At 51.2% G+C, this 20,757-nt stretch overlaps 1 protein-coding gene across 1 annotated transcript in view; it reads left to right on the top strand.

Moving 5' to 3' along the window:
- LOC140425667 (uncharacterized) overlaps positions 1-20,757 on the top strand; it is an 85,690-nt gene that overhangs the window by 53,829 nt on the left and 11,104 nt on the right. Inside the window, exon 7 of the mRNA XM_072510163.1 lies at positions 16,611-16,784. Coding sequence (XP_072366264.1) covers positions 16,611-16,784 — 174 coding nt within the window. The remainder of the gene's footprint in view (positions 1-16,610; positions 16,785-20,757) is intronic.

Genomic DNA, 20,757 nt, shown 5'->3' with positions numbered 1-20,757 from the left:
GTGAGAGAGAGTGTGAGAGAGTGTGAGTATGAGAGTGTATGAGAGAGTTAGAGTGTGTGTGAGAGTGTGAGAGAGGGTGGGTGCGTGGACGAGTGTGTGAGAGAGTGTGAGAGTGTGAGAGAGTGTGTGAGAGAATGTGAGAGTCTGTAAGTGTGTGAGAGTGTGAGAGACTGTGTGAGAGTGTGTGAGAGACTGTGTGAGAGTGTGTGAGAGTGTGAGAGACTGTGTGAGAGTGTGTGAGAGACTGTGTGAGAGTGTGTGAGAGTGTGAGAGACTGTGTGAGAGTGTGTGAGAGACTGTGTGAGAGTGTGTGAGAGTGTGAGAGACTGTGTGAGAGTGTGTGAGAGACTGTGTGAGAGTGTGTGAGAGTGTGAGAGACTGTGTGAGAGTGTGTGAGAGACTGTGTGAGAGTGTGTGAGAGTGTGAGAGACTGTGTGAGAGTGTGTGAGAGACTGTGTGAGAGTGTGTGAGAGTGTGAGAGACTGTGTGAGAGTGTGTGAGAGAGTGTGAGAGAGTGTGAGAGACTGTGTGAGAGTGTGTGAGAGTGAGAGAGACTGTGTGAGAGTGAGAAAGTGTGAGAGTGTAAGACAGTGTGTGAGAGAGTGTGAGAGTGTGAGCGACTGTGAGAGTGTGTGAGCGAGTTTGAAAGTGTGTGAGAGACTGTGAGAGTGTGTGACAGTGTGAGAGTGAGAGAGAGTGTGTGAGAGTGTGAGTGTGAGAAAGTGTGAGAGTGTAAGAGAGTGTGTGTGAGAGTGTGAGAGAGGGTGGGTGCGTGGACGAGTGTGTGAGAGAGTGTGTGAGAGAATGTGAGAGTCTGTAAGTGTGTGAGTGTGAGAGACTGTGTGAGAGTGTGTGAGAGACTGTGTGAGAGTGTGTGAGAGTGTGAGAGACTGTGTGAGAGTGTGTGAGAGTGTGTGAGAGTGTGAGAGACTGTGTGAGAGTGTGTGAGAGACTGAGAGTGTGTGAGAGTGTGAGAGACTGTGTGAGAGACTGTGTGAGAGTGTGTGAGAGAGTGTGAGAGAGTGTGAGAGAGTGTGTGAGAGTGAGAGAGACTGTGTGAGAGTGTGAGAAAGTGTGAGAGTGTAAGACAGTGTGTGAGAGAGTGTGAGAGTGTGAGCGACTGTGAGAGTGTGTGAGCGAGTTTGAAAGTGTGTGAGAGTGTGTGAGAGACTGTGTGAGAGTGTGCGACAGTGTGAGAGTGAGAGAGACTGTGTGAGAGTGTGAGTGTGAGAAAGTGTGAGAGTGTAAGATGGTGTGTGAGAGAGTGTGAGAGTGTGTGAGAGAGTTTGAGAGTGTGAGCGACTGTGTGAGTGTGTCAGAGAATGTGAGAGTGTGTGAGAGAGTTTGAGAGTGTGTGAGAGTGTGTGAGAGACTGTGTGAGAGTGTGAGAGAGAGTGTGAGAGTGTGAGACTGTGTGAGTGTGCGTGAGAGGGTGAGAGAGTGTGAGTGTGAGAGAGTGTGTGAGAGAGGGTGAGAGTGTGTGTGAGAGTGTGTGAGAGAGGGTGAGGGACTGTGAGAGTGTGCGAGACTTTGTGAGAGTGTGTGTGAGAGTGCAAAAGAGTGTGTGAGAGGGTGTGAGTGACTGTGAGTCTGTGTAAGAGAGTGTGATAGTGTGAGAGAGTGTGAGAGTGTGAGAAACTGTGTGAGAGTGCGTGAGAGACTGTGTGAGAGTGTGAGAGACTGTGTGAGAGTGTGTGAGAGAGTGTGAGAGAGTGTGTGAGAGTGTGTGAGAATGAGAGAGACTATGAGAGTGTGAGAAAGTGTGAGAGTGTAAGACAGTGTGTGAGAGAGTGTGAGAGTGTGAGCGACTGTGAGAGTGTGTGAGCGAGTTTGAAAGTGTGTGAGAGTGTGTGAGAGACTGTGTGAGAGTGTGTGACAGTGTGAGAGTGAGAGAGACTGTGTGAGAGTGTGAATGTGAGAAAGTGTGAGAGTGTAAGATGGTGTGTGAGAGAGTGTGAGAGTGTGTGAGAGAGTTTGAGAGTGTGAGCGACTGTGTGAGAGTGTGTCAGAGAATGTGAGAGTGTGTGAGAGAGTTTGAGAGTGTGTGAGAGTGTGTGAGAGTGTGTGAGAGACTGTGTGAGAGTGTGAGAGAGAGTGTGAGAGTGTGAGACTGTGAGTGTGCGTGAGAGGGTGAGAGAGTGTGAGTGTGAGAGAGTGTGTGAGAGAGTGTGAGAGTGTGTGTGAGAGAGGGTGAGGGACTGTGAGAGTGTGCGAGACTTTGTGAGAGTGTGTGTGAGAGTGCAAAAGAGTGTGTGAGAGGGTGTGAGTGACTGTGAGTCTGTGTAAGAGAGTGTGATAGTGTGAGAGAGTGTGAGAAACTGTGAGAGTGCGTGAGAGAGTGTGAGTGTGAGAGAGTGTGAGAGTGTGAGTGTGCGTGAGAGGGTGAGAGAGGGTGAGTGTGAGAGAGTGTGTGAGAGAGTGTGAGTGTGTGTGAGAGAGTATGTGAGAGAGGGTGAGGGACTGTGAGAGTGTGAGAGTGTGCGAGACTTTGTGAAAGTCTGTGGGAGTGTGGATGACTGTGTGAGAGTGTGAGACTGTGTGAAAGTGTGTGAGAGAGTGTGTGTGAGTGTGAGAGAGTGTGTGAGAGAGAGTGAGAGTGTGAGAGAGAGTGTGAGAGCATGAGAGTGAGAGTGTGAGAGTGTGTGAGAGAGACAGTGTGAGAGTGTGTGAGAGTGTGGGAGAGTGTGGGAGTTTGTGGGAGAGTGTGTGAGAGAGTGTGTGAGAGAGTGTGAGAGAGTATGAGAGAGAGTGTGAGAGAGTGTGAGTGTGAGAGTGTATCAGTGTGTGTGAGAGTGTGTGTGAGAGAGTGTGAGAGAGAGTGTGAGAGTGTGAGAGAGTGAGTATGTGAGAGTGTGAGAGAGGGTGAGTGCATCGACGAGTGTGAGCGAGTGTGTGAGAGAGTGTGAGAGTGTGTGAGAGTGTGTAAGTGTGTGAGAGTGTGTGAGAGAATGTGAGAGTGTGTAAGTGTGTGAGAGTGTGAGACTGTGTGAGAGTGTGTGAGAGACTGTGAGAGTGTGAGATATTGTGTGAGAGTGTGAGAGACTGTGTAAGAGAGTGTGTGAGAGTGTGAGAAAGTGTCAGAGTTTGAGAGTGTGTGAGAGTGTGAGCGACTGTGAGAGTGTGTGAGAGAGTTTGAAAGAGTATGAGAGTGTGTGAGAGACTGTGTGAGGGTGTGAGTGTGAGAAAGTGTGAGAGTGTAAGAGAAAGTGTGAGAGTGTGTGAGAGAGTTTGAGAGTGTGTGAGAGTGTGAGCGACTGTGTGAGAGTGTGTCAGAGAATGTGAGAGTGTGAGAGAGTTTGAGTGTGTGAGTGTGTGAGAGACTGTGTGAGAGTGTGTGAGAGACAGAGTGTGTGTGAGAGTGCAAAAGAGTGTGTGAGAGGGTGTGACTGACTGTGAGTCTGTGTGAGAGAGTGTGATAGAGTGTGAGAGAGTGTGATAGAGTGTGAGAGACTGTGTGAGAGCGTGAGAGATGTGTGAGAGTGTGAGATGGTGAGAGAAAGAATGTGAGAGACTGTGTGAGAGAGTGTGTGAGAGAGTGTGAGAGACTGTGTGAGAGTGAACGGGAGTGTGAGAGACTGTGTGAGAGTGTGTGAGAGAGTCTGTGTGAGAGAGTGTGATAGTGTGAGAGAGTGTGAGTGTGAGAGTGTGTTAGAGTGTGTGAGAGAGTGTGTGAGAGAGTGTGAGAGTGTGTATGAGAGCGCGTGAGAGCGTGTGAGAGAGTGTGATAGAGTGTGAGAGAGTGTGATAGAGTGTGAGAGACTGTGTGAGAGCGTGAGAGATGTGTGAGAGTGTGAGATGGTGAGAGAAAGAATGTGAGAGACTGTGTGAGAGAGTGTGTGAGAGAGTGTGAGAGACTGTGTGAGAGTGAACGGGAGTGTGAGAGACTGTGTGAGAGTGTGTGAGAGAGTCTGTGTGAGAGAGTGTGAGAGAGTGTGATAGTGTGAGAGAGTGTGAGTGTGAGAGAGTGTGATAGTGTGAGAGAGTGTGAGTGTGAGAGTGTGTGAGAGAGTGTGTGAGAGAGTGTGAGAGTGTGTATGAGAGCACGTGAGAGCGTGTGAGAGAGTGTGAGAGAGTGTGTGAGAGTGTGTGAGAGTGTGTGTGAGAGTGTGAGAGAGGGTGAGTGCGTGTACGAGTGTGTGAGAGAGTGAGACAGTGTGAGCAAGTGAGAGAGTGTGCGAGAGAGTGTGAGAGTGTGTGTGTGAGAGTGAGAGACTGTGTGAGAGTGCGTGAGAGAGTGTGAGTGTGAGAGAGTGTGAGAGTGTGAGTGTGCGTGAGAGGGTGAGAGAGGGTGAGTGTGAGAGAGTGTGTGAGAGAGTGTGAGTGTGTGTGAGAGAGTATGTGAGAGAGGGTGAGGGACTGTGAGAGTGTGAGAGAGTGTGTGAGACTTTGTGAGAGTCTGTGGGAGTGTGGATGACTGTGTGAGAGTGTGAGACTGTGTGAAAGTGTGTGAGAGAGTGTGTGTGAGTGTGAGAGAGTGTGTGAGAGAGAGTGAGAGTGTGAGAGCATGAGAGTGAGAGTGTGAGAGTGTGTGAGAGAGACAGTGTGAGAGTGTGTGAGAGTGTGTGAGAGTGTGGGAGTTTGTGGGAGAGCGAGTGAGAGAGTGTGTGAGAGTGTGTGAGAGAGTATGAGAGAGAGTGTGAGAGAGTGTGAGTGTGAGAGTGTATCAGTGTGTGTGAGAGTGTGTGTGAGAGAGTGTGAGAGAGAGTGTGAGAGAGTGTGTGAGTGTGTGAGAGAATGTGAGAGAGTGTGAGAGTGTGTGAGAGGGTGAGAGTGTGAGTGTGAGAGAGTGTGTGTGAGAGTGAGAGAGGGTGAGTGCGTGGACGAGTGTGTGAGAGTGTGAGAGAGGGTGGGTGCGTGGACGAGTGTGTGAGAGAGTGTGTGAGAGAATGTGAGAGTCTGTAAGTGTGTGAGTGTGAGAGACTGTGTGAGAGTGTGTGAGAGACTGTGTGAGAGTGTGTGAGAGTGTGAGAGACTGTGTGAGAGTGTGTGAGAGACTGTGTGAGAGTGTGTGAGAGTGTGTGAGAGTGTGAGAGACTGTGTGAGAGTGTGTGAGAGTGTGTGAGAGTGTGAGAGACTGTGTGAGAGTGTGTGAGAGACTGTGAGAGTGTGAGAGTGTGAGAGACTGTGTGAGAGACTGTGTGAGAGTGTGTGAGAGAGTGTGAGAGAGTGTGAGAGAGTGTGTGAGAGTGAGAGAGACTGTGTGAGAGTGTGAGAAAGTGTGAGAGTGTAAGACAGTGTGTGAGAGAGTGTGAGAGTGTGAGCGACTGTGAGAGTGTGTGAGCGAGTTTGAAAGTGTGTGAGAGTGTGTGAGAGACTGTGTGAGAGTGTGCGACAGTGTGAGAGTGAGAGAGACTGTGTGAGAGTGTGAGTGTGAGAAAGTGTGAGAGTGTAAGATGGTGTGTGAGAGAGTGTGAGAGTGTGTGAGAGAGTTTGAGAGTGTGAGCGACTGTGTGAGTGTGTCAGAGAATGTGAGAGTGTGTGAGAGAGTTTGAGAGTGTGTGAGAGTGTGTGAGAGACTGTGTGAGAGTGTGAGAGAGAGTGTGAGAGTGTGAGACTGTGTGAGTGTGCGTGAGAGGGTGAGAGAGTGTGAGTGTGATAGAGTGTGTGAGAGAGGGTGAGAGTGTGTGTGAGAGTGTGTGAGAGAGGGTGAGGGACTGTGAGAGTGTGCGAGACTTTGTGAGAGTGTGTGTGAGAGTGCAAAAGAGTGTGTGAGAGGGTGTGAGTGACTGTGAGTCTGTGTAAGAGAGTGTGATAGTGTGAGAGAGTGTGAGAGTGTGAGAAACTGTGTGAGAGTGCGTGAGAGACTGTGTGAGAGTGTGAGAGACTGTGTGAGAGTGTGTGAGAGAGTGTGAGAGAGTGTGTGAGAGTGTGTGAGAATGAGAGAGACTATGAGAGTGTGAGAAAGTGTGAGAGTGTAAGACAGTGTGTGAGAGAGTGTGAGAGTGTGAGCGACTGTGAGAGTGTGTGAGCGAGTTTGAAAGTGTGTGAGAGTGTGTGAGAGACTGTGTGAGAGTGTGTGACAGTGTGAGAGTGAGAGAGACTGTGTGAGAGTGTGAATGTGAGAAAGTGTGAGAGTGTAAGATGGTGTGTGAGAGAGTGTGAGAGTGTGTGAGAGAGTTTGAGAGTGTGAGCGACTGTGTGAGAGTGTGTCAGAGAATGTGAGAGTGTGTGAGAGAGTTTGAGAGTGTGTGAGAGTGTGTGAGAGTGTGTGAGAGACTGTGTGAGAGTGTGAGAGAGAGTGTGAGAGTGTGAGACTGTGAGTGTGCGTGAGAGGGTGAGAGAGTGTGAGTGTGAGAGAGTGTGTGAGAGAGTGTGAGAGTGTGTGTGAGAGAGGGTGAGGGACTGTGAGAGTGTGCGAGACTTTGTGAGAGTGTGTGTGAGAGTGCAAAAGAGTGTGTGAGAGGGTGTGAGTGACTGTGAGTCTGTGTAAGAGAGTGTGATAGTGTGAGAGAGTGTGAGAAACTGTGAGAGTGCGTGAGAGAGTGTGAGTGTGAGAGAGTGTGAGAGTGTGAGTGTGCGTGAGAGGGTGAGAGAGGGTGAGTGTGAGAGAGTGTGTGAGAGAGTGTGAGTGTGTGTGAGAGAGTATGTGAGAGAGGGTGAGGGACTGTGAGAGTGTGAGAGTGTGCGAGACTTTGTGAAAGTCTGTGGGAGTGTGGATGACTGTGTGAGAGTGTGAGACTGTGTGAAAGTGTGTGAGAGAGTGTGTGTGAGTGTGAGAGAGTGTGTGAGAGAGAGTGAGAGTGTGAGAGAGAGTGTGAGAGCATGAGAGTGAGAGTGTGAGAGTGTGTGAGAGAGACAGTGTGAGAGTGTGTGAGAGTGTGGGAGAGTGTGGGAGTTTGTGGGAGAGTGTGTGAGAGAGTGTGTGAGAGAGTGTGAGAGAGTATGAGAGAGAGTGTGAGAGAGTGTGAGTGTGAGAGTGTATCAGTGTGTGTGAGAGTGTGTGTGAGAGAGTGTGAGAGAGAGTGTGAGAGTGTGAGAGAGTGAGTATGTGAGAGTGTGAGAGAGGGTGAGTGCATCGACGAGTGTGAGCGAGTGTGTGAGAGAGTGTGAGAGTGTGTGAGAGTGTGTAAGTGTGTGAGAGTGTGTGAGAGAATGTGAGAGTGTGTAAGTGTGTGAGAGTGTGAGACTGTGTGAGAGTGTGTGAGAGACTGTGAGAGTGTGAGATATTGTGTGAGAGTGTGAGAGACTGTGTAAGAGAGTGTGTGAGAGTGTGAGAAAGTGTCAGAGTTTGAGAGTGTGTGAGAGTGTGAGCGACTGTGAGAGTGTGTGAGAGAGTTTGAAAGAGTATGAGAGTGTGTGAGAGACTGTGTGAGGGTGTGAGTGTGAGAAAGTGTGAGAGTGTAAGAGAGAGTGTGAGAGTGTGTGAGAGAGTTTGAGAGTGTGTGAGAGTGTGAGCGACTGTGTGAGAGTGTGTCAGAGAATGTGAGAGTGTGAGAGAGTTTGAGTGTGTGAGTGTGTGAGAGACTGTGTGAGAGTGTGTGAGAGACAGAGTGTGTGTGAGAGTGCAAAAGAGTGTGTGAGAGGGTGTGACTGACTGTGAGTCTGTGTGAGAGAGTGTGATAGAGTGTGAGAGAGTGTGATAGAGTGTGAGAGACTGTGTGAGAGCGTGAGAGATGTGTGAGAGTGTGAGATGGTGAGAGAAAGAATGTGAGAGACTGTGTGAGAGAGTGTGTGAGAGAGTGTGAGAGACTGTGTGAGAGTGAACGGGAGTGTGAGAGACTGTGTGAGAGTGTGTGAGAGAGTCTGTGTGAGAGAGTGTGAGAGAGTGTGATAGTGTGAGAGAGTGTGAGTGTGAGAGTGTGTTAGAGTGTGTGAGAGAGTGTGTGAGAGAGTGTGAGAGTGTGTATGAGAGCGCGTGAGAGCGTGTGAGAGAGTGTATCAGTGTGTGTGAGAGTGTGTGTGAGAGAGTGTGAGAGAGAGTGTGAGAGAGTGTGTGAGTGTGTGAGAGAATGTGAGAGAGTGTGAGAGTGTGTGAGAGGGTGAGAGTGTGAGTGTGAGAGAGTGTGTGTGAGAGTGAGAGAGGGTGAGTGCGTGGACGAGTGTGTGAGAGTGTGAGAGAGGGTGGGTGCGTGGACGAGTGTGTGAGAGAGTGTGTGAGAGAATGTGAGAGTCTGTAAGTGTGTGAGTGTGAGAGACTGTGTGAGAGTGTGTGAGAGACTGTGTGAGAGTGTGTGAGAGTGTGAGAGACTGTGTGAGAGTGTGTGAGAGACTGTGTGAGAGTGTGTGAGAGTGTGTGAGAGTGTGAGAGACTGTGTGAGAGTGTGTGAGAGTGTGTGAGAGTGTGAGAGACTGTGTGAGAGTGTGTGAGAGACTGTGAGAGTGTGAGAGTGTGAGAGACTGTGTGAGAGACTGTGTGAGAGTGTGTGAGAGAGTGTGAGAGAGTGTGAGAGAGTGTGTGAGAGTGAGAGAGACTGTGTGAGAGTGTGAGAAAGTGTGAGAGTGTAAGACAGTGTGTGAGAGAGTGTGAGAGTGTGAGCGACTGTGAGAGTGTGTGAGCGAGTTTGAAAGTGTGTGAGAGTGTGTGAGAGACTGTGTGAGAGTGTGCGACAGTGTGAGAGTGAGAGAGACTGTGTGAGAGTGTGAGTGTGAGAAAGTGTGAGAGTGTAAGATGGTGTGTGAGAGAGTGTGAGAGTGTGTGAGAGAGTTTGAGAGTGTGAGCGACTGTGTGAGTGTGTCAGAGAATGTGAGAGTGTGTGAGAGAGTTTGAGAGTGTGTGAGAGTGTGTGAGAGACTGTGTGAGAGTGTGAGAGAGAGTGTGAGAGTGTGAGACTGTGTGAGTGTGCGTGAGAGGGTGAGAGAGTGTGAGTGTGATAGAGTGTGTGAGAGAGGGTGAGAGTGTGTGTGAGAGTGTGTGAGAGAGGGTGAGGGACTGTGAGAGTGTGCGAGACTTTGTGAGAGTGTGTGTGAGAGTGCAAAAGAGTGTGTGAGAGGGTGTGAGTGACTGTGAGTCTGTGTAAGAGAGTGTGATAGTGTGAGAGAGTGTGAGAGTGTGAGAAACTGTGTGAGAGTGCGTGAGAGACTGTGTGAGAGTGTGAGAGACTGTGTGAGAGTGTGTGAGAGAGTGTGAGAGAGTGTGTGAGAGTGTGTGAGAATGAGAGAGACTATGAGAGTGTGAGAAAGTGTGAGAGTGTAAGACAGTGTGTGAGAGAGTGTGAGAGTGTGAGCGACTGTGAGAGTGTGTGAGCGAGTTTGAAAGTGTGTGAGAGTGTGTGAGAGACTGTGTGAGAGTGTGTGACAGTGTGAGAGTGAGAGAGACTGTGTGAGAGTGTGAATGTGAGAAAGTGTGAGAGTGTAAGATGGTGTGTGAGAGAGTGTGAGAGTGTGTGAGAGAGTTTGAGAGTGTGAGCGACTGTGTGAGAGTGTGTCAGAGAATGTGAGAGTGTGTGAGAGAGTTTGAGAGTGTGTGAGAGTGTGTGAGAGTGTGTGAGAGACTGTGTGAGAGTGTGAGAGAGAGTGTGAGAGTGTGAGACTGTGAGTGTGCGTGAGAGGGTGAGAGAGTGTGAGTGTGAGAGAGTGTGTGAGAGAGTGTGAGAGTGTGTGTGAGAGAGGGTGAGGGACTGTGAGAGTGTGCGAGACTTTGTGAGAGTGTGTGTGAGAGTGCAAAAGAGTGTGTGAGAGGGTGTGAGTGACTGTGAGTCTGTGTAAGAGAGTGTGATAGTGTGAGAGAGTGTGAGAAACTGTGAGAGTGCGTGAGAGAGTGTGAGTGTGAGAGAGTGTGAGAGTGTGAGTGTGCGTGAGAGGGTGAGAGAGGGTGAGTGTGAGAGAGTGTGTGAGAGAGTGTGAGTGTGTGTGAGAGAGTATGTGAGAGAGGGTGAGGGACTGTGAGAGTGTGAGAGTGTGCGAGACTTTGTGAAAGTCTGTGGGAGTGTGGATGACTGTGTGAGAGTGTGAGACTGTGTGAAAGTGTGTGAGAGAGTGTGTGTGAGTGTGAGAGAGTGTGTGAGAGAGAGTGAGAGTGTGAGAGAGAGTGTGAGAGCATGAGAGTGAGAGTGTGAGAGTGTGTGAGAGAGACAGTGTGAGAGTGTGTGAGAGTGTGGGAGAGTGTGGGAGTTTGTGGGAGAGTGTGTGAGAGAGTGTGTGAGAGAGTGTGAGAGAGTATGAGAGAGAGTGTGAGAGAGTGTGAGTGTGAGAGTGTATCAGTGTGTGTGAGAGTGTGTGTGAGAGAGTGTGAGAGAGAGTGTGAGAGTGTGAGAGAGTGAGTATGTGAGAGTGTGAGAGAGGGTGAGTGCATCGACGAGTGTGAGCGAGTGTGTGAGAGAGTGTGAGAGTGTGTGAGAGTGTGTAAGTGTGTGAGAGTGTGTGAGAGAATGTGAGAGTGTGTAAGTGTGTGAGAGTGTGAGACTGTGTGAGAGTGTGTGAGAGACTGTGAGAGTGTGAGATATTGTGTGAGAGTGTGAGAGACTGTGTAAGAGAGTGTGTGAGAGTGTGAGAAAGTGTCAGAGTTTGAGAGTGTGTGAGAGTGTGAGCGACTGTGAGAGTGTGTGAGAGAGTTTGAAAGAGTATGAGAGTGTGTGAGAGACTGTGTGAGGGTGTGAGTGTGAGAAAGTGTGAGAGTGTAAGAGAGAGTGTGAGAGTGTGTGAGAGAGTTTGAGAGTGTGTGAGAGTGTGAGCGACTGTGTGAGAGTGTGTCAGAGAATGTGAGAGTGTGAGAGAGTTTGAGTGTGTGAGTGTGTGAGAGACTGTGTGAGAGTGTGTGAGAGACAGAGTGTGTGTGAGAGTGCAAAAGAGTGTGTGAGAGGGTGTGACTGACTGTGAGTCTGTGTGAGAGAGTGTGATAGAGTGTGAGAGAGTGTGATAGAGTGTGAGAGACTGTGTGAGAGCGTGAGAGATGTGTGAGAGTGTGAGATGGTGAGAGAAAGAATGTGAGAGACTGTGTGAGAGAGTGTGTGAGAGAGTGTGAGAGACTGTGTGAGAGTGAACGGGAGTGTGAGAGACTGTGTGAGAGTGTGTGAGAGAGTCTGTGTGAGAGAGTGTGAGAGAGTGTGATAGTGTGAGAGAGTGTGAGTGTGAGAGTGTGTTAGAGTGTGTGAGAGAGTGTGTGAGAGAGTGTGAGAGTGTGTATGAGAGCGCGTGAGAGCGTGTGAGAGAGTGTGATAGAGTGTGAGAGAGTGTGATAGAGTGTGAGAGACTGTGTGAGAGCGTGAGAGATGTGTGAGAGTGTGAGATGGTGAGAGAAAGAATGTGAGAGACTGTGTGAGAGAGTGTGTGAGAGAGTGTGAGAGACTGTGTGAGAGTGAACGGGAGTGTGAGAGACTGTGTGAGAGTGTGTGAGAGAGTCTGTGTGAGAGAGTGTGAGAGAGTGTGATAGTGTGAGAGAGTGTGAGTGTGAGAGAGTGTGATAGTGTGAGAGAGTGTGAGTGTGAGAGTGTGTGAGAGAGTGTGTGAGAGAGTGTGAGAGTGTGTATGAGAGCACGTGAGAGCGTGTGAGAGAGTGTGAGAGAGTGTGTGAGAGTGTGTGTGAGAGTGTGAGAGAGGGTGAGTGCGTGTACGAGTGTGTGAGAGAGTGAGACAGTGTGAGCAAGTGAGAGAGTGTGCGAGAGAGTGTGAGAGTGTGTGTGTGAGAGTGAGAGACTGTGTGAGAGTGCGTGAGAGAGTGTGAGTGTGAGAGAGTGTGAGAGTGTGAGTGTGCGTGAGAGGGTGAGAGAGGGTGAGTGTGAGAGAGTGTGTGAGAGAGTGTGAGTGTGTGTGAGAGAGTATGTGAGAGAGGGTGAGGGACTGTGAGAGTGTGAGAGAGTGTGTGAGACTTTGTGAGAGTCTGTGGGAGTGTGGATGACTGTGTGAGAGTGTGAGACTGTGTGAAAGTGTGTGAGAGAGTGTGTGTGAGTGTGAGAGAGTGTGTGAGAGAGAGTGAGAGTGTGAGAGTGTGAGAGCATGAGAGTGAGAGTGTGAGAGTGTGTGAGAGAGACAGTGTGAGAGTGTGTGAGAGTGTGGGAGAGTGTGGGAGTTTGTGGGAGAGCGAGTGAGAGAGTGTGTGAGAGTGTGTGAGAGAGTATGAGAGAGAGTGTGAGAGAGTGTGAGTGTGAGAGTGTATCAGTGTGTGTGAGAGTGTGTGTGAGAGAGTGTGAGAGAGAGTGTGAGAGAGTGTGTGAGTGTGTGAGAGAATGTGAGAGAGTGTGAGAGTGTGTGAGAGGGTGAGAGTGTGAGTGTGAGAGAGTGTGTGTGAGAGTGAGAGAGGGTGAGTGCGTGGACGAGTGTGTGAGAGTGTGTGAGAGAGTGAGAGTGTGAGCAAGTGTGTGAGAGAGTGTGAGAGAATGTGAGAGTGTGTAAGTGTGTGAGAGAGTGTGAGTGTGTGTGAGAGAGTATGTGAGAGAGGGTGAGGGACTGTGAGAGTGTGAGAGAGTGTGCGAGACTTTGTGAGAGTCTGTGGGAGTGTGGATGACTGTGTGAGAGTGTGAGACTGTGTGAAAGTGTGTGAGAGAGTGTGTGTGAGTGTGAGAGAGTGTGTGAGAGAGAGTGAGAGTGTGAGAGTGTGAGAGCATGAGAGTGAGAGTTTGTGAGAGAGACAGTGTGAGAGTGTGGGAGAGTGTGGGAGTTTGTGGGAGAGTGTGTGAGAGAGTGTGTGAGAGAGTGTGAGAGTATGAGAGAGAGTGTGAGAGAGTGTGAGTGTGAGAGTGTATCAGTGTGTGTGAGAGTGTGTGTGAGAGAGTGTGAGAGAGAGTGTGAGAGTGTGAGAGAGTGAGTATGTGAGAGTGTGAGAGAGGGTGAGTGCATGGACGAGTGTGAGCGAGTGTGTGAGAGAGTGTGAGAGTGTGTAAGTGTGTGAGAGAATGTGAGAGAGTGTGAGAGTGCGTGAGAGGGTGAGAGTGTGAGTGTGAGAGAGTGTGTGTGAGAGTGAGAGAGGGTGAGTGCGTGGACGAGTGTGTGAGAGTGTGTGAGAGAGTGAGAGTGTGAGCGAGTGTGTGAGAGAGTGTGAGAGAATGTGAGAGTGTGTAAGTGTGTGAGAGTGTGAGACTGTGTGAGAGTGTGTGAGAGACTGTGAGAGTGTGAGATATTGTGTGAGAGTGTGAGAGACTGTGTAAGAGAGTGTGTGAGAGTGTGAGAAAGTGTCAGAGTGTAAGAGTGTGTGAGAGAGTGTGAGAGAGTTTGAGAATGTGTGAGAGTGTGAGCGACTGTGAGAGTGTGTGAGAGAGTTTGAAAGAGTATGAGAGTGTGTGAGAGACTGTGTGAGGGTGTGAGTGTGAGAAAGTGTGAGAGTGTAAGAGAGAGTGTGAGAGTGTGTGAGAGAGTTTGAGAGTGTGTGAGAGTGTGAGCGACTGTGTGAGAGTGTGTCAGAGAATGTGAGAGTGTGAGAGAGTTTGAGTGTGTGAGTGTGTGAGAGACTGTGTGAGAGTGTGTGAGAGACAGAGTGTGTGTGAGAGTGCAAAAGAGTGTGTGAGAGGGTGTGAGTGACTGTGAGTCTGTGTGAGAGAGTGTGATAGAGTGTGAGAGAGTGTGATAGAGTGTGAGAGACTGTGTGAGAGCGTGAGAGATGTGTGAGAGTGTGAGATGGTGAGAGAAAGAATGTGAGAGACTGTGTGAGAGAGTGTGTGAGAGAGTGTGAGAGACTGTGTGAGAGTGAACGGGAGTGTGAGAGACTGTGTGAGAGTGTGTGAGAGAGTCTGTGTGAGAGAGTGTGATAGTGTGAGAGAGTGTGAGTGTGAGAGTGTGTGAGAGTGTGTGAGAGAGTGTGTGAGAGAGTGTGAGAGTGTGAGATATTGTGTGAGAGTGTGAGAGACTGTGTAAGAGAGTGTGTGAGAGTGTGTGAGAGAGTCTGTGTGAGAGATTGTGAGAGAGTGTGTTAGTGTGAGAGAGTGTGAGTGTGAGAGTGTGTGAGAGTGTGTGAGAGAGTGTGTGAGAGAGTGTGAGAGTGTGTATGAGAGCGCGTGAGAGCGTGTGAGAGAGTGTGATAGAGTGTGAGAGACTGTGTGAGAGCGTGAGAGATGTGTGAGAGTGTGAGATGGTGAGAGAAAGAATATGAGAGACTGTGTGAGAGAGTGTGTGAGAGAGTGTGTGAGAGTGAACGGGAGTGTGAGAGACTGTGTGAGAGTGTGAGATGGTGAGAGAAAGAATGTGAGAGACTGTGTGAGAGTGTGTGAGAGTGTGATAGAGTGTGAGAGACTGTGTGAGAGCGTGAGAGACTGTGTGAGAGTGTGAGATGGTGAGAGAAAGAATGTGAGAGACTGTGTGAGAGAGTGTGTGAGAGACTGTGTGAGAGTGAACGGGAGTGTGAGAGACTGTGTGAGAGTGAACGGGAGTGTGAGAGACTGTGTGAGAGTGTGTGAGAGAGTCTGTGTGAGAGAGTGTGAGAGAGTGTGATAGTGTGAGAGAGTGTGAGTGTGAGAGTGTGTGAGAGAGTGTGTGAGAGAGTGTGAGAGTGTGTATGAGAGCGCGTGAGAGCGTGTGAGAGAGTGTGAGAGAGTGTGTGAGAGTGTGTGTGAGAGTGTGAGAGAGGGTGAGTGCGTGTACGAGTGTGTGAGAGAGTGAGACAGTGTGAGCAAGTGAGAGAGTGTGTGAGAGAGTGTGAGAGTGTGTGTGTGAGAGTGAGAGACTGTGTGAGAGAGTGTAAGAGAGAGTGTAAGAGTGTAAGAGAGTGTGTGAGAGAGTGTGTGAGAGTGTCAGAGTGTGTGAGAGAGTGTGTGTGTGTGAGAGTGTGTGAGCGTGTGAGAGACTGTGAGTGTGTGAGAGACTGAGAGTGTGTGAGACAGTGTGAGAGAATATGTGATAGTGTGTGGGAGTGTGAGAGAGTGCGAAAGTGTGTGAGTGTGTGAGAGAGTGTGTGATAGTGTGAGAGAGTGTGAGAGTACATCAGAGTGTGTGAGAGTGTGAGAGTGTGAGCGAGTGAGAGAGAGTGTGAGAGTGTGTGTATGTGAGAGTGAGAGACTGTGTGAGAGAGTGTAAGAGAGTGTGTGAGAGAGTGTCAGTGTGTGAGAGAGTGTGAGAGACTGAGAGCGTGTGAGAGACTGTGAGAGTGTGTGAGACTGTGAGAGAGTGTGTGAGACTTTGTGAGAGTATGTGGGAGTGTGGGTGACAGTGTGAGAGAGTGTGAGACTGTGTGAGTGTGCGTGAGAGGGTGAGAGAGTGTGAGTGTGAGAGAGTGTGAGTGAGAGAGTGTGTGAGTGAGGGTGAGGGACTGTGAGAGTGTGTGAGAGACTGTGAGAGAGTGCGAGACTTTGTGAGAGTCTGTGGGAGTGTGGGTGACTGTGTGAGACTGTGAGAGAGTGTGAGACTGTGAGAGAGTGTGAGTGTGAGAGAGTGTGTGAGAGTGAGAGTGTGAGAGAGTGCGAGAGTTTGTGAGTGTGTGAGAGTGTGTGTGTGGGAGTGTGTGAGACTGTGAAAGTGTGTGAGAGTGTGAGAGAGTGTGAGAGTGTAAGAGAGTGTGAGAGTGTGAGAGTGTGAGTCTGTGAGAGTGTGTGAGACTGTGAGAGACTGTGTGAGAGTGTGAGAGAGTGTGAAATTGTAAGAGAGTGTGAGAGACTGTGTGAGAATGTGCCAGAGAGTGTGAGTGTGTCAGAGAGTGAGCATGTGTGAGAGAGTGTGCCAGAGAGTGTGAGAGAGTGTGTCAGAGAGTGTGAGAGTGTGTCAGAGAGTGTGAGAGAGTGTGAGAGTGAGTGTGAGAGAGTGTGAGAGTGTGACAGAGAGTGTGAGAGTGTGTGGAAGTGTGTGAGAGTGTGTCAGACAATGTGAGAGAGTGTGAGAGTGTGTCAGAGAGTGTCAGAGAGTGTGTGGGAGAGTGTGAGTGTGTGAGAGTGTGTCAGAGAGTGTGAGAGTGTGAGGGACTGTGTGAGGGACTGTGTGAGAGTGTGTCAGAGAGTGTGAGAGCGTGTTGGACTGTGTGAGGGACTGTGTGAGAGTGTGTCAGAGAGTGTGAGAGTGTGTGAGAGTGTGTCAGAGAGTGTGAGGGACTGTGTGAGAGAGTGTGAGAGTGTGTCGGACTGTGTGAGGGACTGTATGAGAGTGTGTCAGAGAGTGTCAGAGTGTGTCAGTGTGTTGGACTGTGTGAGGGACTGTGTGAGAGTGTGTCAGAGAGTGTGAGAGTGTGTGAGAGAGTGTGAGAGTGTGTCAGAGAGTGTGAGGGACTGTGTGAGAGAGTGTGAGAGTGTGTCGGACTGTGTGAGGGACTGTGTGAGAGTGTGTCAGAGAGTGTGAGAGTGTGTCAGAGAGTGTGAGAGTGTGTCAGAGAGTGTGAGGGACTGTGTGAGGGACTGTGTGAGAGTGTGTCAGAGAGTGTGAGAGTGTGTCAGAGAGTGTGAGAGTGTGTCAGAGAGTGTGAGGGACTGTGTGAGGGACTGTGTGAGAGAGTGTGAGAGTGTGTGAGAGTGTGTGAGAGAGTGTGAGAGTGTGTGAGAGAGTGTGAGAGTGTGTCAGAGAGTGTGAGGGACTGTGTAAGGGACGGTGTGAGAGTGTGTGAGAGAGTGTGAGAGTGTGTCGGACTGTGTGAGAGTGTGTCAGAGAGTGTGAGAGTGTGTGAGAGAGTGTGAGAGTGTGTCGGACTGTGTGAGAGTGTGTCAGAGAGTGTGAGAGTGTGTGAGAGAGTGTGAGAGATGCCTCTCCCAGTGTGAGGCCTGTGTTTGAGAGCCCAGTCTCCGGTAGTCCGACTAACTGCTCCAGTGTTTTGTCCATTCCCTCCCCAGTATGTCACACAGCAGGTGGAAGTAGATTCTGCCGGGACATTGAAGTCACTCCAGGATAGTGAGCAGACAAACCGGCAGCTCCTGGATCAGCTCTCGAGGCAAGGGGAGCATTTCAGCAAACTGGAGCAACAACTGAGTGGCTCTCAGGAAACCAGTTCAGAACTCAAATACAAGGTAAACCCAGGCAATCTCAAACTAGCAATCATTCACCTCCATGGTGTCACAGTGACTGCACGTCTGCCTCACAGAGGCATGTTAGGTGGGGTTACGAGGACAGGGCGGGGGAGTGGGCCTGGGTGAGGTGCTGTTTCAGAGGGTTGGTGCAGACTCAATGCTGAATGGCTTCCTACTGCGCTGTAGAAATTCTATGAAAAACATTCTATTCTACCACTCTCTCGTTCAGGGACCAGTCACCCTCTCCCACCACCATGCTCTCAGAGAAACAGAGACCCAAACTCCAAGTTCCCATCATCCGATGATAGTTGAGCTGTTGACCAATCAGAGTCAGATTGAGGGGAGAGAAATCCCGGGCTTGAGGAGATTTGGGAATGTCGACCAGCCATCAGCCAGACCTTCGACCAGAGATGTACGTTTGGAAATCCCAACGTCAGAACTCCATCCGAATGGTCCGGAGGTTTGAACTTCCACCGGCAAACTCCCTGCTCCCCAGTTTCACGTTCTGTAGTCTGACCAAAGTGAATGATGAACTACAGAACACCCAGTTGAAATAATTTTTTATTATCATTATTTTTTTTAAAATATGTTTATTAAGAACTTTTCAACAAAATTTTCAACCATACCAACCCCCCCCAACCCCCCCCCCGTAACAAAAAGAAAAGAAAAGTCGCATAGCAAGACAGTAACATCAATTCAACATAGTACAGAACTTTGTACATTGGATTCCTCCCGCATATATCGACTTTCCCAAGCGTTTATGTATTTTCTTGCTCAAGTGCCCCTAGGAAAAACCCCTTCCCCGTCCACCCTTCTTCCCCCCCCCCCGAAAGAGATATCCCCCCCCCCTTTCCCCCCCCTGGGTTGCTGCTGCTGCTGACCGACCTTCCTCTAACGCTCCGCGAGATAGCCCAGGAACGGTTGCCACTGCCTGTAGAACCCCTGCGCAGACCCTCTCAAGGCGAACTTAATCCTCTCCAGCTTGATAAACCCTGACATGTCGTTTATCCAGGCCTCCACGCTGGGGGGTTTCGCCCCCTTCCACATTAGCAAGATCCTTCGCCGGGCTACTAGGGACGCAAAGGCCAGAATGCCGGCCTCTTTCACCTCCTGCACTCCCGGCTCGTCCGCTACTCCAAATAGTGCTAGCTTGGCTTGACCTGGACTTTCACCACCTTAGATACTGTTCTCGCAACTCCCCTCCAGAACCCTTCCAGTGCCGGGCACGACCAGAACATATGGGCATGGTTCGCCGGGCTTCCTGAGCACCTCCCACATCTGTCCTCCACCCCAAAGAACCTACTCAGCCTCGCCCCTGTCGTATGCGCTCTGTGAATAACCTTAAACTGTATCAGGCTAAGCCTGGCACACAAGGAAGAGGAATTAACCCTACTCAGGGCATCCGCCCACAGCCCCTCCTCAATCTCCTCTCCCAACTCCTCCTCCCACTTGCCCTTCAGCTCCTCTATCAAAGCCTCCGCTCTTCTTTCATCTCCTGGTATATCACCGACACCTTGCCCTCTCCGACCCATACGCCCGAAATCACCCTGTCTTGAATCCCCTGTGCCGGGAGCAACGGGAATTCCCTCACCTGCCGCCTCACAAACGCCCTCACTTGCATGTACCTGAAAGCGTTTCCCGGGGTAGCCCAAACTTCTCCTCCCCTAGGCTCGCAAACGTCCCATCAATGAACAAGTCCCCCATTCTTCTAATCCCTGCCCGATGCCAGCTCTGAAATCCCCCGTCCATCCTCCCCGGGACAAACCGATGGTTGTCTCTGATCGGGGACCACACCGAGGCTCCCGTCGCACCCCTGTGCCGTCTCCACTGCCCCCAGATCTTTAGCGTTGCCGCCACCACCGGACTCGTGGTGCACCTTGTCGGCGAGAGCGGCAGCGGTGCCGTCACCAGCGCCCCCAGGCTCGATCCTTTGCAGGACGCCATCTGCAACCTCTTCCATGCCGCCCCCTCTCCCTCCATCACCCACTTACGGATCATCGCCACATTGGCTGCCCAGTAGTAGCCACCCAGATTCGGCAATGCCAGCCCTCCTCTATCTCTACTGCGCTCCAGAAACCCCCTCCTTACCCTCGGGGTCTTATTCGCCCACACAAAACCCATAATGCTCCTGCCTACCCTCTTAAAAAAGGCCTTGGTGATCACAATTGGAAGGCACTGGAACACAAAAAGAAACCTCGGGAGGACCACCATTTTCATCGACTGTACCCTGCCCGCTAGCGAGAGCGGTGTGGTAGTATGCATTAGGGGTCATGTGGGACTGTGAAGCCGTGATGTAATTGGCTGACAGATCCTGGGTCCTGGTTGGCCGTTGACCTCTAGCTCCGCCCTGAAGGCGGTGTATAAGTACCAGGAGTCCTCCCCCGCAGGCAGTCTACTACTGAACTGCGGGGGAACAGTCACGCTTAATAAAGCCTCATCGACTTCACTCTATTCGTCTCACGGAGTCTTTGTGCGCTACAATTTATTAAGCGCGACTAAAGGACTATGGAGCTCAGGATCATCCCGGAATGCCTGAGGATCAGCCCCCATGCAGTGAACGCAGCAGCAACTTTCAAGCACTGGCAGAGTTTCGAGGCCTACCTCAGAACGGCCCCCGGCCGGGTCATAGAAGACCAAAAACTACAGGTCCTGCACTCGAGGGTAAGCACGGAGATTCTCTCCCTCATCGAAGACGCAGAGGATTTCCAGACGGCGTTCGCAGCACTAAAAAGTCTCTATGTTCGCCCAGTAAACCAGATCTACGCTCGCTATCAACTCGCAACGAGACGGCAAGCTCCCGGAGAATCGATAGATGAATTCTACGCCGCGCTACTAATTTTGGGACGAGCCTGCGGCTGCCCGCCGGTGAACGCAAACGAACACACGGACATGTTAATGCGAGATGCTTTTGTGGCAGGTATGAACTCCTCCCAAATCCGCCAAAGACTTCTAGAAAAAGAGTCGCTAGGACTCTCAGAGGCACGGGCCCTAGCAGCCTCCCTAGACGTGGCCGCGCGAAACACCCATGCCTACGGCCCCGACCGCGCGGCAGCCCGTTGGGCTCCGTACGCACCCGTCGCGACAAACCCACCCCCCCCGGACACCCCACAGGCTTGCGCGGTTCAAACGCCAAGTCGCACCGGGGGAGCCCGCTGCTATTTCTGCGGCCAGGCGAAACACCCACGGCAGCGCTGCCCGGCCCGCGCAGCGATCTGTAAGAGCTGCGGGAAAAAGGGCCATTTCGCGGCTGTGTGCCGGTCCCGGGAGGTCGCCGCTGTCCCAGGAGAACAGGGAGCCCTGCACGCCGTTTACGCTCCCCAACCCCCCCCCCCCCAGCGCTCCATGTACGACCCGCAGGCGCAACCACTCTGGGTCCCGACCACCGCTCTCCCCGGAGAACAGGGAGCCCTGCACGCCGTTTACGCTCCCCAACCCCCCCCCCCCGCGCCCCATGTATGACCCGCCGGCGCTACCACTTTGGGTCCCGACCACCGCTGTCCCCGGAGAAGAGGGAGCCTCGCGCGTTCCTAACGCTCCTCAACCCCCCCAGCGCCCCATGTGCGACCCGCAGGCGCCGCCATTTTGGGTCCCGGCCACCACGAGGGGAGGAAGGGCGCCGCCATCTTGGACCACCCCAGACCTGTGCGGCGCATGGGGGCGGCCATTTTGTCCATCCCCGCCGCCATCTTGTGACCCCCCAGCCATGTGCGATGCATGGGGGCAGCCATCTTGTTCACCCCCGACGCCATCTTGGACGGCAACAACGGACCCCAGTGTCGACGGCTCCACGGGGTTCGAAGAAGACGCTCAACCATTACAACCACGTCTGGCTTCAATGACGCTGGACCAAGCACGGCCCCGGACGCTCCAGACGACAACGACAACGGTGCAGATAAACGGGCACGAGGCACCATGCCTGGTCGACTCCGGGAGCACGGAGAGCTTTATCCACCCCGACACGGTACGACGCTGT

The sequence above is a fragment of the Scyliorhinus torazame genome, chromosome 6 (genome assembly GCF_047496885.1).
Source record: "Scyliorhinus torazame isolate Kashiwa2021f chromosome 6, sScyTor2.1, whole genome shotgun sequence".
Lineage (NCBI taxonomy): Eukaryota > Metazoa > Chordata > Chondrichthyes > Carcharhiniformes > Scyliorhinidae > Scyliorhinus > Scyliorhinus torazame.
This window is presented reverse-complemented; position numbering and strand designations above follow the sequence as displayed.